Source organism: Trichoderma ghanense, assembly GCF_004382785.1.
Source record: "Trichoderma ghanense strain CCMA-1212 chromosome Unknown scaffold_6, whole genome shotgun sequence".
Lineage (NCBI taxonomy): Eukaryota > Fungi > Ascomycota > Sordariomycetes > Hypocreales > Hypocreaceae > Trichoderma > Trichoderma ghanense.
In genome coordinates this window covers 1,527,423-1,541,385 of record NW_027395669.1, presented here as the reverse complement: position 1 = coordinate 1,541,385, position 13,963 = coordinate 1,527,423, and the positions used below count along the sequence as shown (strand labels likewise).

Below are 13,963 nucleotides of genomic sequence, written 5' to 3'. Positions count from 1 at the left end.
CAGACATTCCTCCCCTAAAAAAAAAAAAACCCCCAAAAAAAAAAAAAAAAAAAAAAAAAAAAAAATGCCGTCGAGTCTGTCACGCAGTCCGTCACACCAGAAGCTTTCGCCCGTCACACAATCAACCTCGACCACGGCGGCACTTGTCCATCCTCCCCCGGCCCCGTTTCGACTCCCTTGGGTAGCATCTCACTCTTACAAAGCTGGGTTCTTGTATCCAAAGTTCGCTTATTTTGCCGAGACAGCGAGAGTCTGGGATATTGCTCGCCTCGACTCGGGATTTTTTGCCTTCTTTTCTTTTTCTCTCTTCGTGGATATATAGCTCTATACTTAGTCAAGGCAGGCAAGGTAGGTATTTTGTGGGCGTAATAAGAACATTGAAGGGCTGGACGCTTCGACTGGATCGCAGCTAGGTACGTACGTTTCGGTTCAGTAGAATCAAGCAGCTTCCCCAGGAGAATTGATATATCCCCAAGATGTATCTCCTGATGCTGTTTATCTACACTCTTCCTCGGATCATGTCACCAAGGCAGTCCTTTCAAAGGTTCTCAAGAGTCTAAGATTTTATGCATAAGGCATGTATCTCTCTCTATATACCTTATCTTACCAAAATATGAGGCATCCCTTCATATATCCATATACGTCGTTGCTACCAGTCCGCAACCCAATGAAGATCAAGGCACCAAAAGCAGGCTGGACAGGCTCCCCAAACGTATATCATTGGGCAATTGAGCAGTATCATAGCAGACTACTGTAAATCACCCCCTGCTGCTCCGCTCCCCCGGGCAATTGCGCTTCCCCACGGCCCATCGTTGCACTTCGCAGTCTAGAGCCGAGGCTAAAACCCTCCTCAAACAGCCGCTGGCCATCAAATTGAATGAGTCGAACAACACCTGCTCTCAGAAATCTAGATTAAGATAGATACACCATCAAGCGTTACCTTTGCATGCAACATACCGCATAATAGACAGCCATCTCATCTTATCAATCGCGTCCAACTGAGTTCTGCATCGTGCATCTCATCTCCATCCCCCATCCCCCAGCCCAGCCAGTCGCATCTCCTGCCAACCTGGGCTACCTCTGCGACACTACCAATGCCAACATCAAACCCACGCGATAAACCACCAAAACCTCCATCATCGTCACCGCATCCGTATATGCGCCCCTCTTTAATATAAAGAAAAACGATATGCCCTCCCTCGCCACCTCCGCTCCTTTGCCGCGCGTCCTCCGGCGCGTCCATGGCCTGCGAGCCGTAGTCCGTCCTCGCCATGTGATTCCCTCTTCGCCATCCAGATGTGCGGTACATCCGAGAAGAATCCACGGGGCTGATCTTCATACCCATCGTCGTCCCTTGCACGGTTGTGCTGCTGCTGCTGCCCCAAGCCCATCCTTTGCGCCTCGCGGATCGACTCACGCCACCACACAGCTGAGAATGGCCGCAACAAAGACACCGCTTGCAGAAAGGGAACCCCCCCTTTCATACATGGAGCACCTCAGTCCCTCCGTATCCTACTACAACCCAGCATCCCTCCACCACAACAATACCAACAGCAGCAGCAACAACAACAACAAGGACATCATCCCCCAGGGAGCCACTCCCACAAACGGCCACCCGGAACTCATCCTCGTCCTCAGCTGGATGGGCGCCCGAGACGTCCACATAGCAAAGTACATCGCCCAGCACCGCGCCCTCTTCCCCTCCTCGCCCATCCTCCTCGTCCGCTCGCCCGCCTCCCACGTCTTCTGGCCCAGCCTAGCCCGCAAGCACATCCCGCCCGCCATCCGCATCCTCAAGGCCTTTGCCGAGCCCGAGACCACGGCCGCCCCCAGCAGCGGCGCCCGGCCCAGGGTCCTGCTGCACATTTTGTCCAACGGCGGCGTCAGCACCGCCGCGCGCATCAGGGAGCTCCTCCGAAAGGAACTCGGCAGGGACGCCGCTGGCAACAGGCTCGTCATCCCCCGATACGCCCTCTGCCTCGACTCGTGCCCGGGCAACTTCGTGTGGCAGAGCACCCACAGGGCCCTCCTGCAGTCGCTGCCGCGCTGGACCTCGCCCCTCGTGCACATGGTCATCGCCATCGCCTGGCTGATATACAAGCTTCGCCTCACCCGGCCCGCCCAGAACCTCAACGCCGAAGCCCTCAGGCGGCAAAGCTTGCTCCCGAGGGAGACGCGGAGAACGTACCTGTACGGCACGGCAGACGCCGTCATCAGCTGGCAACACGTCGAAGACCATGCCAGGAGGGCGGAAAGCTCGGGCTTCAAGGTACGCAAGGAGAGGTTTGAGGGTGGGGAGCACGTGTCACTCGTAAGAAAAGAGAGCCAGCGGTATTGGCAAGCAGTCAAGGAGACGTGGGAAGGTGATGGGGCTGTATTTGAAGCTGTAACGGCTAGCTATGCATGCTGCGATAACAAAGGAGACTGCTCACAGGAGAGTGTCGTGATGAAAAGAAGCGAGGTTTAAAATCAAATATAAAAAAGAAGAAGGAGGAAAGGTAAAGAAGGGTGACAAAGGAAAGGAGCTCCCGAACGCCGACCCGTCCATAGATGTAGATGTTTTTTTTAGGATAGAGGGATAGGTGTATGAACCGTGAAGCCGTAGATGATACTCGAGATAATTTTCGTGCCACAAACTCCACCAATGATTAACGGATGATATCGTCTTCTTCAAGTCGCTCCCCATCAGTAAGCGGCATCGCCAGAAGGGGTTCCCGAAATAGTAAAGATGTAGATTCCCGGTAAACCAACCCAACGCCGCTCTTTAAGAATGTTCAAGAATGCCGATTTAGGGCCAGTAGTGCAGATTTCGAAACCCGAACCCAATTGTATGATGCATGAAAGTCAAATGTGCTGCCGATGTCCTCCTTCAACTCCGTCAACGCCTTTTTCCGGTGTGCCCAGCATTTGTGTATCTCCCGGCACAGTTGAATTGGGAAAGAACAGGTGAAAGAAGTTGCATGCCATTTCGCTCGCCAGATTCTCGATGCGGAGTGTTGATCCCATATCGAGGTGGTTCAAGTTTTGGCCTTCTTCCGTGAGTTCGTCGAGTCATCATCCTCAGCGAGCCGCTTGCTCTGGCTTGCAAGGCTCTGCCCTGCCCCTGCCTCTGCCTCTTCGCCAACATCGCCGACTCCTTCGTCCTCCTCGGTACATCGGTCACACTCCTGGTCGAATTGATGCCGTTCTTGGAACACGCCGTTTGAGCAGTCGCCAAAGTTTCCATTGTTTTTCGCCTCGAGGCACGATAGCTCCTGTGAGAGCTCTTCCCATATCTGATCCTCGCCGCACTTGGTGCAAGTGCCGCTGAAAATAACCAGCCGACACATGACTGAGACTCGAAAATGGGGTATGAGAAAGGAGATGAGAAGGGCTTATAGGCGTCTGTCCACGGATGATCTGCCCATCAATAGAGTCGTTTCGAGAGTATCCCGTGCTTCTGCAACCGGGGAGAAGCAAGCAAGCGACCAAAACGCCTTTGCATTGAGACAAGACCGAGCGATGGTTTGTAAGAACTTTGCATATCAATCTCAGCCACGACTCGCTCTGCAGTTCATGACGAAAAAATTTCACATTGCCAAACTCCCAAAGGCGGTGGGTGAGGGGGGATTCATACCGATCAACGGTAACGTGCGTTGGTAGTACCTACACCGTTGCACACGGGCCTCCGATTCAATTCTCCTAAACCGAGACAAGACGGGCGTGACTTTTTCCTTTGCCCCTCAACCGGTGGACTGCGTTGGTTGGAGGCGTATGAAATCCGTGAATGTGAATAAAAGCCTCCGAAATCGTTTGGTGCACCAGAGGCCTGCGTCGCAAGGGAGTTGGGCGTCGTCAACGTCGCACAGGTGACAAGAAACGGCTTCTTCCCATTTGTGTTAGTCCATGGACAGACGGGGTCGCCGTATTCAACAGAAAGAAAAGGTGAAGAGAAAGGAAATGAGGAGCAGAGGCCAGGGGGAAAAGAAGGAGAAGGACCGGTAAGAAAGATGGCGGAAGGCGATGAAGAAGACCAACCAACCGACCAACCAACATCCAAGCCCAAGGAGGGATCTGTGTGTGCTTACTTGAGAACCCGACGCGGATCTCCCTCCCAGAAGCGATACAGCGCAGGAGGCATCGCTCACACAGACAGTGACAGAGGACGCGGCTAACAGCCCGCCTGCATGCTTTGTGCGTCGTACCGCTCAACTTCGACATGGGCCGCCGCAACTGCTGTCATCTGTCATATCCGTCCATCCAAGCCCACCACGTAATGAATGCAACGCCTGTGCAAGTATTCGCATGTATGTTGGCAATAAGGGGTGGGTCTCCAGGCTTGCAGTGGCTTCCATGTCGAATCCGGAGCATACCAAGATGCGTCGGCTAGAACTGGTCAAGGCATCGGAACAAACGGTCACAGGTCGGGCACACGTAAGGGAGTCGCCGACGGAGGAGCCGTCACGGCGAGACGAGACAGCGCCGGCGTCCATCCACATCGCAAGGCTTCGCTTGCTGGGTGTCCTCGGCCCACGCAATCTGGACATGCATCGATCCATCGTGTCTTTCGAGGCTCTCTTCCCGCTTTTGCCCCATAGTGCCCAGGTAAGAGAGTGGGTGCTGTCTGTCTTGCATGCAAGAGTTGGTCCGTTAGTTGCATGCATAGCCCAATCAAGCCGGTGCTCGTCTCCAAGCCCGCTGTCGGGCATCTCATGACTGGCTGTATGGACCTCTACCGGACTACCCTACCGAGCAGTACAATACTTGCCATTCGTAGGGGGCCGTGACACCATGGAGCATCACGCAGGGATACTCCGTATGTACTCTCTACCCGTGTCTCATCCTGTCCTGAGCGGTATGTATCACAAAAAGCACGGCCTAGGGAAGAGGCACTCTTGTGCTCTCGTCACTTGCACCTGAGTCGCCCAGAGGCAGAGAGAGCTGGTCTGACACGGGCTGCCAGCAGTAAGATTCTTGGATGGACAAATAAGGATGCCATCGTCGAGCTGCTGCGGCGGCCATGACGAGTCGTGCAGGAGCATCGCAAAGTGGGCGGCCTGTTCCGATTCGAGTCGAGGAATCGATGAACAGCTTGGCGGGTGGAACCGTGTGCCAAAGGTGCCCATCGGATTCCTTCCGCAGCCTCGGACGCGATGTAGCGTTGCGGTTGGCGGGGAGGGAGTGATGCAGGCCCTATCCCAGATCTCTCGCTCTCTCATGCTCTCTCCCTCTCTCTGTGGCCTGAAGCCGTCCAGGGCTGGCGGACATGCGGGATGAGAGGGGAAGCTCGGCGCCACCATGCCTGTGCGGAAAGTATGCTTCGTACTCATGCGTGTGCGTGTGCGTGTGCGAGCTTGTGTCGCCTTCGATTCACAGCTGCAGAATCAATGAGCGGCAGATCGGACCAACAGATTAGCGATGGGGTGGGAGACGGCCAAGTGAACCGGCAGGGCACTCGACTGGAGTGATTCAGACAGACAATCTCCAGAGTGGAGGAGCATCAGCCAGTGGGCAGGGGGGGTCTCGGGGTCTCTGGTGTCGTACCGCAACGCACATCGCCAGCGTGCCAATGCTTGTATGTACTGTACAGGCACCTGGGACTTGTTTCGACGCAATGGCAGGCATCCGCAGTGCTTGCAAGCGGGAGCTGCAGTTCGGACGGAGGACGGCGAAGCAGACGCAACAAACTGCCTTGGTGTAGGAACCTGTTGACTGCCAATGTGAGAAGTACCAGATCAAAGGAAGCATCAAGGGGAAAGAGCTCTGGCCTCTTAGTCATACCTCAGGGCTGCCTTAACCTGCTATCGATACCCTCAGCCATTCATCGCCAAGTATCAGGTAGTGCCTTATTTTCAACATCGCATCATCATCATCATCACGAGGCACGTCTTGATAATTGACTCGATTAAAACTACTTCTACAAACAGACTGAAACCTCCCGATCCGTCCCGATCAAATGTACTCATACTGCTCGCTACCTATTCCATACCGCCAGTATTTCTCCTAGATCCGATTCCCACTCCTGCTCGCTAGAGGCGCCGCATGTCTCGCCCTCTCCTCCCCATGCACCGGGACTCTGCCGCTTCATGACCCTGATAACCGCTCCTATGAAAAGGTAAAAAAAAAAAATGCATAGTAGTTACCGCTTCAGCTGCTTGAAGACGCAGCGCTGGCCCGAATGCTAGGCCCCAGCGAGCAGCCATAAACGAGGTCACATGCAGCCCGGCCATCTGCGGCCAGATGAAGCGGCCAGCCAGGCAAGACGCCGCCGCCCCATTGCCGCGATTGTTCACAAGGTGCAGGCCAATCAAGGGAGGAAAGAGAGCTGATACATACGTGGTAGTCTACAGCCGCGTAAGGGGCTCTTGTATTCCCGCTGGTGGCACCTTTTGATTAGTAGAGCATCTGTGCGGATCTATCCTCGTGCAGTATGCCAAACATGTATGTATATAGTGACACACGTCGGGTCCTGGTGTCACTTGATGCTTCGTGCAAGGGCTACGGCAAAGAAACACCTTCTTCCGCGGCTCACCTGCATCGGCAAGAAACGACTCGTTCTATCAAGCCGTGTTTAGCCCTGTTATGAGTCACCCTTCTCAACAATATCAACATTCGTACCCTAGCCTCGACATGCATTACATTACATCGCGCTGCATATACCATCCCAATCCAGCATCCTCATACGGCCACTTGAGAACACTTCGGCGTCCAGCTCTGCAAAGCCCGAGACAAAGGCCCTCTCTAGGTCCATCCGTCCATTCACAAGCAGCCTGCTAATTTCTGCTATTTACGCGCCCTGGCTCTCTCGTCTACAGGCGGCTCTCGATCGTGATGCTGGTTCTTTTCCAAGCACGTCACATCTTGGCATATGCCGGCTAGCTCCGTGAAATACAAGTAGATGGAGTAGGGGGACAGAATAGGGATCATTAGGGGCGTCAAAGAGAGTCGAGAAGAAACTTGAAGGGCTTACACCGCAATGTTTTGGTTAGGAAATGTGACAGGTTGCCTCGAGGAGGCGCTCGCCTTGCAGCGTCCCGGATCACCACCTTCTCGCATACGGCGTATGTGGACCAGACAGTTCCCATCTACATCCGACCCAAAACACATATCGAGATCATGGCGGAGCAGGAGAGTTGCAACTGTGCACAGATTCCACTTGTACAAAGGCGGATATATTGCAATACTGCAAATCATAGCTAGGATACTAGTATACAAACTGTGGCAGTTTTCCCACATCCATGTCCTCTGCCACTTCGTCTTCGCCGCTCCCTCGTCAACCACAAGAGGGAGAGAGAGCGCAGCCGCTTCTGAATATCCGGGATAACCGCACCGCAACTGGAGGAAAAAGGGAAAACCAAATCGAGATGAAGAAACAAAGAGGGCAGAGATGTGCTGGCACAACTATGCAAAGGGTTGGCAACGGGCCAAGGAAGCAAAAGAAGAGGGAGAAGAAACAACAAAAAGAACAACAGCAACGCCTTTTCTCGTCACTCGACTGGTCCGAGATATTGCCTGCTGGTAGAAATCCGCAAGGGTATCCAGGCAGATAGAGGTCCGGTCGAATTACGTAGATTGCGCAGCAGACAAAAGTTGTCATATTTCTCCGGTGGCCTTGTTTGCATTTTTTTTTTCATCATTTTTTTAAGATTTCTTTCTGCTTTGTCCTCTTCGACTTCTTTTGCTTCATGATCTTCTCGTTTCTGTTTTTCGATCCCCTCTCAGTGGTCTGCGTTGTTTGGCTTGTCGTGCAAAAGTCACCTGCATTCGCGACACTGTTGCCACATCTCATGAACCTGATAACAAGCACAACGCAATGGCAACGTGGTCGGAGACAGACAAGCACGCCGTCATCGATATGCATGCATAGCAAGGAGAAGACGCGACGTTCTTGCAGCGATAGACCAGCCCCATGGCGAGCAGCAGCATCCCGACATATCAAGGCGAATCCAAAAGTCACAGCTTTGGTAGATCCACGCCCAGTTGCGACATCTCGACTCAGAGCAGATGCGGCCTTGTCACCTGGCCCAGTCAACTTGCAATCCTTTTTCCTGGAACATTGACCTCAGCACCATGAGTGTACAGAGGCAACACGGGAGTCAAAGAACATGGTAAGCAGGCATGGACGTTCGCTCGCGCAGGTGGGAATGGCAGGTCTCCATGTCAAGTTCGGCCACCGGACAAGGTAAAGGTAAGAAAAAGGGGAGGGTATACGTTCATCATATTAGACGGGCCGTAGAATCGGTTCGGGTTTTTATCAATCCTCGAGAAAGGGAAGAAAATAACGGGGGTATAAAAAAAGGTGAGTACAGACGTTGGACTCCATGGTAATAGCGTCATATAGTCGTGGGCTTTTGTGTTTGTTTCTGCTTTTTGTTGGTTTTTTTTTTTCCTTTGGTGAAAGAGGTTTCGGCGGGGAAAGGGTTCCGAGAGGCGGTGCTAGTCAGGATCATGGCATCTCCAAGAGGTGCCGAGTCTGCAAAGGTATTAGGCCAGCACCAGTGTCAAGGTCACACCCAGTCACAATAGCACGCGGCTGCTTGCCGTCACACGAGCATTACTGGCCTCCAGGAGGAGGAGCTCCGCTAGTCGGGTTCTGGGACGTAGGAGCTCCTTGCGCTCCTTGCTGCTGTTGCTGGTACATCAAGGACTGGTACCACAGAGCGACATAGTTTTGATAGCCACCATCTGCCAGCGTTGGTCAATAAGGGTGAGGCCGGGGGGGATCCAACATCAGATGGGGCGAACTTACACTGCGCATATGGATCTTGGCCGTCACCTGAAGAAGCCTGCGGAGGCTGGTTAGTAGACGAATCGGGGCCCTGGTGAGAGTAGCTCGGACGATCATCATGCGGTCCACGGCCACGGCCGCCACCTGGGGCACCGCCGCTCTTCTGTCGCTGCTCAGATATCAGTCTTAATGTTCGCTGAACAAGATGCAAGGCGCCGCCATCAAACTCACCACTGCTTCTACTTTCTCGTCGATGGCCTGCTTGGCGCGAGCAATACTGTCACGGGTCCCAATGAGCGCAATCTCGCGCTGAACTTCACCGGGGCCAGACGACTGCGCCACATTGATCTTGCAGCCGGTCGAGTTCTGCATCTCCCTGATGGTCTCGCCTCCTTTGCCGATAATCATGCCTACTGCATCTGACGGCACGTAGATCGCATCGTTGACCTTGTCGGGGCCGCCGCCACCACCATAGTGGCTCGATGGTCCGTCGTTGCGAGGAGGGCCCGCGGGTTTCTTGGTGCCAGAAGCCGGGCCGTCGCCTCGGCTATCGCTGTCAACAATCTCCATGATGAAATCCTTGGCTCGCGCGGCCGCTTCACGACTGCCAATGAGATTCACAGGTCGCAGGCCGTTGACGCTCTTTGACTCGCCGACAATGTTGATATGGCAGCCCGAACGCTCCTGGAGATCTCGAATGGTCTCGCCTCCTCGTCCGATGATGAGGCCGACAGTGCGATCTGGGACCATGATCTGCATATGGTCCTCGCCATCCCTCAAGGCCGCTGCTCCACCTCGGGCAGGGTCGCGAGGCTTTTCCTGAGCGCGGTTCAGGGCGCCCATTCCGCTGTCCTCAATGATTCGGTTGATGGCCGTCTTGACCTCAGCACGACGAGCCCGCGGGCCGGTGATCTTGCACTGGCGAAAGGGACCGCCATCGGTGGCAGCCAGGAACTGGACACGGCAGTTGGTGTCGGCTTCGATCCTTCGCAGATTCTCACCCTGTCGGCCGATGATAAGGCCAACGAGGCTGGACTCGATCTGGATCGTCTCAGCGTTGTCGTCTCCGCCTCGGAGAGGGGATCTCTCTCGGCCACCGCCTCCGCGAGGCGAAAAGGTGCGGCCACGAGACGGAGGAGAGTAGGAACGGTCGCGGCCATAATCTCGACCTTGGCCTCCCCGACGGTCGTCCCGGTATGAGCCGCCAGTATGATAGTCGCCGCCACCTCGAGGAGGAGATCGAGACCTGGATCGACGGAAAGATCTGTCAGAGCCTCTGGATTCGTTTCCGTAGACAAGCGGGCGGTCGTAGGGCGTGATGCCCTTCTCGGTCGCAAAGGCCCTGGCCTTCGAGATGACCTCTTCGAAGTTCATCGTTCCCGAGTTGACGGGCCGAAGAGCGCTCAGGTCGACGTTGCCGCTGGACGCAGGAGCGGGCAGGGCAGAGCCGGGAGCAAAGCCCGCGACGCCTGGGACGCCTGGGGGCGGGGGTTGATACGACGCTGGCTGAGCCGTGCCGGGCGGCGCTGGATATGCGCCAGTTGCTGCGGGCGGCGTTTGGGTCGAGGTCGACGACGGTGGCCTCTGGGAAGCTGCAGTGCCTGGTTAGTTTGGGGGTTTGGGGCCTCGTCACAGGGATATGATGTCTCACCAAGAGCCGCCAGAATGCTCTGGATATCGGGATGCGCAGGCTCGGCCATGGCGATGAATCAATGCAGAATAAGTATGTGATGGATGTCTCCAAGCTGAGATAGAATAGCGGCCGTTACGATACGTCACAGCGCGGTTGACTGATGGGCAGCCAAGGTCGACAACCGGGGTCAATGGCAGACTGAGCGTCGAGGCGAGGGAGAAAGCGAGAGTACAGTGACAGCAATGTGATGAAAAAGTGGTGGTAGTATTTTGATTTAACACGGCACAGGCAATGTTCACAGACTGGACGCACGCGCGCAATTTAAACCCGGGGTGCCCAGATTGGAATCAGCGTCGAGTAGCCTCTTGCGACCGAGTTGCAGCGATCTTTCGTGAACACAATACGACTTGCGAACAGAAAGACGACGTTCAGGCACTATGATTAGCTTGTTTTGTCGCGAAGAAAGAAGAGCGCACAGCCTTTGTTCGGTCAGGTACACAAAGGCGTCCAGGCGGTCGCAGCGCTGTTCCAGAGGAGTCGCCGCACTCGAGGCGAGGCGAAGATAAAGGGCGATCCGTCGTCGGAGCTGTGATGAACGGTGATTGTCTCGAGGCTGGAGGATGTTTGGAAGGACTGGCGAAGGCCTTGCTTGATATTGATGCAATTTTTCGTGTAGTTCAAGGCGACCGGATTAATTATAGGCCGGCGCTTTTGGGGCTGAATTTTTCCAAGCGCAAGCGTCTGTCAGGTACCTCGCGGAAGTATTTCGTACAGCGCCAGCGTTATTAGGCCGTTCGTTGGAGCGCTGCAGCTGATTGGGGTGAGGGCAGACGGACCCCAGTCGCCCATCTGGCGGTACCTGAAAGAAATTGAACGGAAAAGGCCTCGAGTAATCTTGGGCGGATTGTCAGCTACTGCTTTGGTGCCTGTGCTCCGTTTGGGCTACCACCTTGGCATTAGCCGTAATTGACACGACCTGCGAGTTTGAGGTACATACATACGAGTTCAGCTTGGCGGCAGCTCATCTCATCTCCCTGCTGTATGTTCATCTTGGTCAGCATCACTTCTGTATGAAGTCGAAACAGACAGACAAGCAATCTTGAAGAAGCCGAGATTTTGGCAAGATATCAGATTGACTGAACGATGCCATGTGATTCCATTGGTTGATGACATGTCATTCAAGTCGGAACTCAGGCCACGCGAGCACCGAGAACTGCATGTGCTAACCCCAGGCAGGACAAGCAGGGTCGTATGTATCCATGTTACGAGTATACCTACCTTATACTTCGTATCCACGGATGCTTTCCCACTAGCAGAGGCACACCAGCAGACAAGTCACATGCGCCGGCAAGACACTTGATGGAGCCGATCTACGGAATTGGCTGCGTATCGTATTCGTACTCTATTCTTAAAGGTAGCTGTACATGCAATGAATCGTGGCAGATTGGCGACAACCTGCCAAAGTGATGGGCAGAGACCCCGATATTCCCATCAATACCTACCTATGTACGTAGTAGCGGTGCAAGTGCCCATAGTATAAGGTAACAGTAGCGCGCTGCTTAACGCGCATACGATACGATTCATCGCCTCGTGTTCTGGATGACAAGCCCGAGCGAGACGAAAATTCCTCCCCCTCGGGCTGTCGACGGTTCCCGACCGCTACTGATTACGCGCTCCTCGGCCTCTTGAGCCGCGTCCATTATGCTTTTTGGGTCCAGGTCCAGACCCGGTTGCCACGGAATCAATCGGCCAACCGTGCGCTGAATCATCTTTCCTGACAGTCTGAAGAAAATTCTAGTATTTCGGTTCCCTTGCGCGGCCCGAATAAATAGCTCGAGGTCACCGGCGGTCACCACCTGTGCTGGCAAGATCGTTGCACCATCTCGCCATTTCTCTTGCCCTCGGAGCGTCAAATCCTATTCCTACCTTGCCTTACCTTATCTTAATGTGCCTCGCACTCGTCCAGCATGAGGGAGCGCCAGTGAACGTGAGCTGACAGACGGACTGATCGATAACCTACCGACTGGCTGGGTTGCCTTGATATTTCGACACTTGACTTTGCTGCTTGTACGGGGAGACAACGGCCTGGAAGGCAAAACCACTCTCTCTATATCGCCAACACGAGCACTTCCGCAACTAACTGTGTGCGGCTGACTCCGCCATCGCACCCATTTGTCGTACCTGATCAGCGTCAAAATCCGCCCCGGCTTGCCGACAGATCCAATCCTCCAGAACATGTGCACACGCAACGTCATCGAGTATCGGTGCAAGCACCAGGTCTCCAGGGGCAACACGCGCTGCTACAACGACAACTGCCCGGGCCCGCGCATCGACATCACCACCGACAGCGAGGACTGCCCGCAGTGCGAGGGCGAGAAGAGGATACACTCTGCGCGGTGGTGCCCCATGGGCTGCTCGTGCAAGTGCGTCGTCATGTAAGGGCCAAGCCATCTGCGCTGTTGGGTTGGGGGACAAGATGTCGACAGCTTGCGTCCGAGGCTGCCGAGGTGCGTCTGTGCGGCCGGGACAGGGCCGGGTCAGTGTGCAACGGCGGCAAGATGATGGATGGCATGGGCTGTCGTGGTGCTGTTTGCCGATGACGACGGATGTTGGCCTCGTTTACCGGCAGACAAGGCCTTTTAGCGGACTACGATTGCAGCGGTTACAGGGTGGGAGCAACGACAGCGTCGACAACGATGAAGACGAAGGCGAGGCGCGAGAAGGGCAGGAGACGAGGATGAGGTTGAATGTCATCATACGCCCTTTGTATCACCACCAGCTATACCAATCTAGAGTCTCCCATGGATCGCTCATCATTCTCAGACCTTACCGGGGGGAGGGGAAGCTGGGTCTATCACACACGCGCTACGCATGACGAGACGACGATTGATTGCTCGAGTTTGGTTGCTCGAGGAGGATAATAGCGATGGGGTTCTTTCTGGATACATTTTCTCTACTTTCAACAGCGTTTTTACGTCCCCGGCTTGTCGATTTCTGATGCTCAGAGGATAGCCTGGTTTGCATTTCGATATCATGGCGCATATGACATTGGTACATAATATACAGCGATTGATACCTTGCCGTCTGCGTCTGCTCGTGATCAAGGGTGTTGTCTACTATCATAGTTATTACCGTAGTCCATCCACACATGCTCCAATCCCGTAATGCATCCATGCAACTCCGAAACTCTTCATGCTCTAATCCGACCACATACATTCTTTGACGAACATACGGACATACAGACATAATTACAGAGTACAAGTACACGCGCCGGCTCACGGGCACACACTCCACACTCTGGATTTGTACTCCCGCCTCCCATCTGCATGACCCGTCGTCGAGACCAACAAGCTTCAAGTTGGTTCCTTTCCCTCTTACCAGGATGCACCAGACACTACAGTATAAGTATGCTGCTGATCCTGTTGGTCCCCGCCTGGGGAAAGCTTGCCGGCTAAAGCAGGGCCTACATGGCATCTATGGCCTGATGAAGCCCTTGCTGACCCGTGGGCGCGCTCAACGTCTGTCCAGCGTCTCGCTAAGGTTCCCGACCCGTAGACGCATTGGGATGGCCCAACTGTCGCGTAGCGCACCCCAAGCGCTAGCCTCCACCAACTCCGCCCTCC

At 54.6% G+C, this 13,963-nt stretch overlaps 4 protein-coding genes across 4 annotated transcripts; 2 read left to right on the top strand and 2 right to left on the bottom strand.

The window, feature by feature from the left end:
• Positions 1-1,486: 1,486 nt before the first annotated feature.
• CCMA1212_006131 (uncharacterized protein) lies at positions 1,487-2,467 on the top strand (the record flags this gene model as incomplete). The annotated part of the gene is made up of 1 exon (XM_073703370.1): positions 1,487-2,467. One exon carries the CDS (start codon positions 1,487-1,489, stop codon positions 2,465-2,467), a length of 981 nt encoding a protein of 326 aa, XP_073558640.1.
• A 550-nt stretch (positions 2,468-3,017) lies between these two features.
• On the bottom strand, positions 3,018-3,329 carry CCMA1212_006130 (uncharacterized protein; the record flags this gene model as incomplete). The annotated part of the gene is made up of 1 exon (XM_073703369.1): positions 3,018-3,329. One exon carries the CDS (start codon positions 3,327-3,329, stop codon positions 3,018-3,020), a length of 312 nt encoding a protein of 103 aa, XP_073558639.1.
• Positions 3,330-8,533: 5,204 nt separating this feature from the next.
• Positions 8,534-10,407, bottom strand: CCMA1212_006129 (Far upstream element-binding protein 2; the record flags this gene model as incomplete). Its single annotated transcript, XM_073703368.1, has 4 exons — positions 8,534-8,664; positions 8,729-8,876; positions 8,939-10,299; positions 10,359-10,407. 4 exons carry the CDS (start codon positions 10,405-10,407, stop codon positions 8,534-8,536), a joined length of 1,689 nt encoding a protein of 562 aa, XP_073558375.1.
• A 2,168-nt stretch (positions 10,408-12,575) lies between these two features.
• CCMA1212_006128 (uncharacterized protein) lies at positions 12,576-12,779 on the top strand (the record flags this gene model as incomplete). The annotated part of the gene is made up of 1 exon (XM_073703367.1): positions 12,576-12,779. One exon carries the CDS (start codon positions 12,576-12,578, stop codon positions 12,777-12,779), a length of 204 nt encoding a protein of 67 aa, XP_073558376.1.
• Between the last annotated feature and the right edge of the window lie 1,184 nt (positions 12,780-13,963).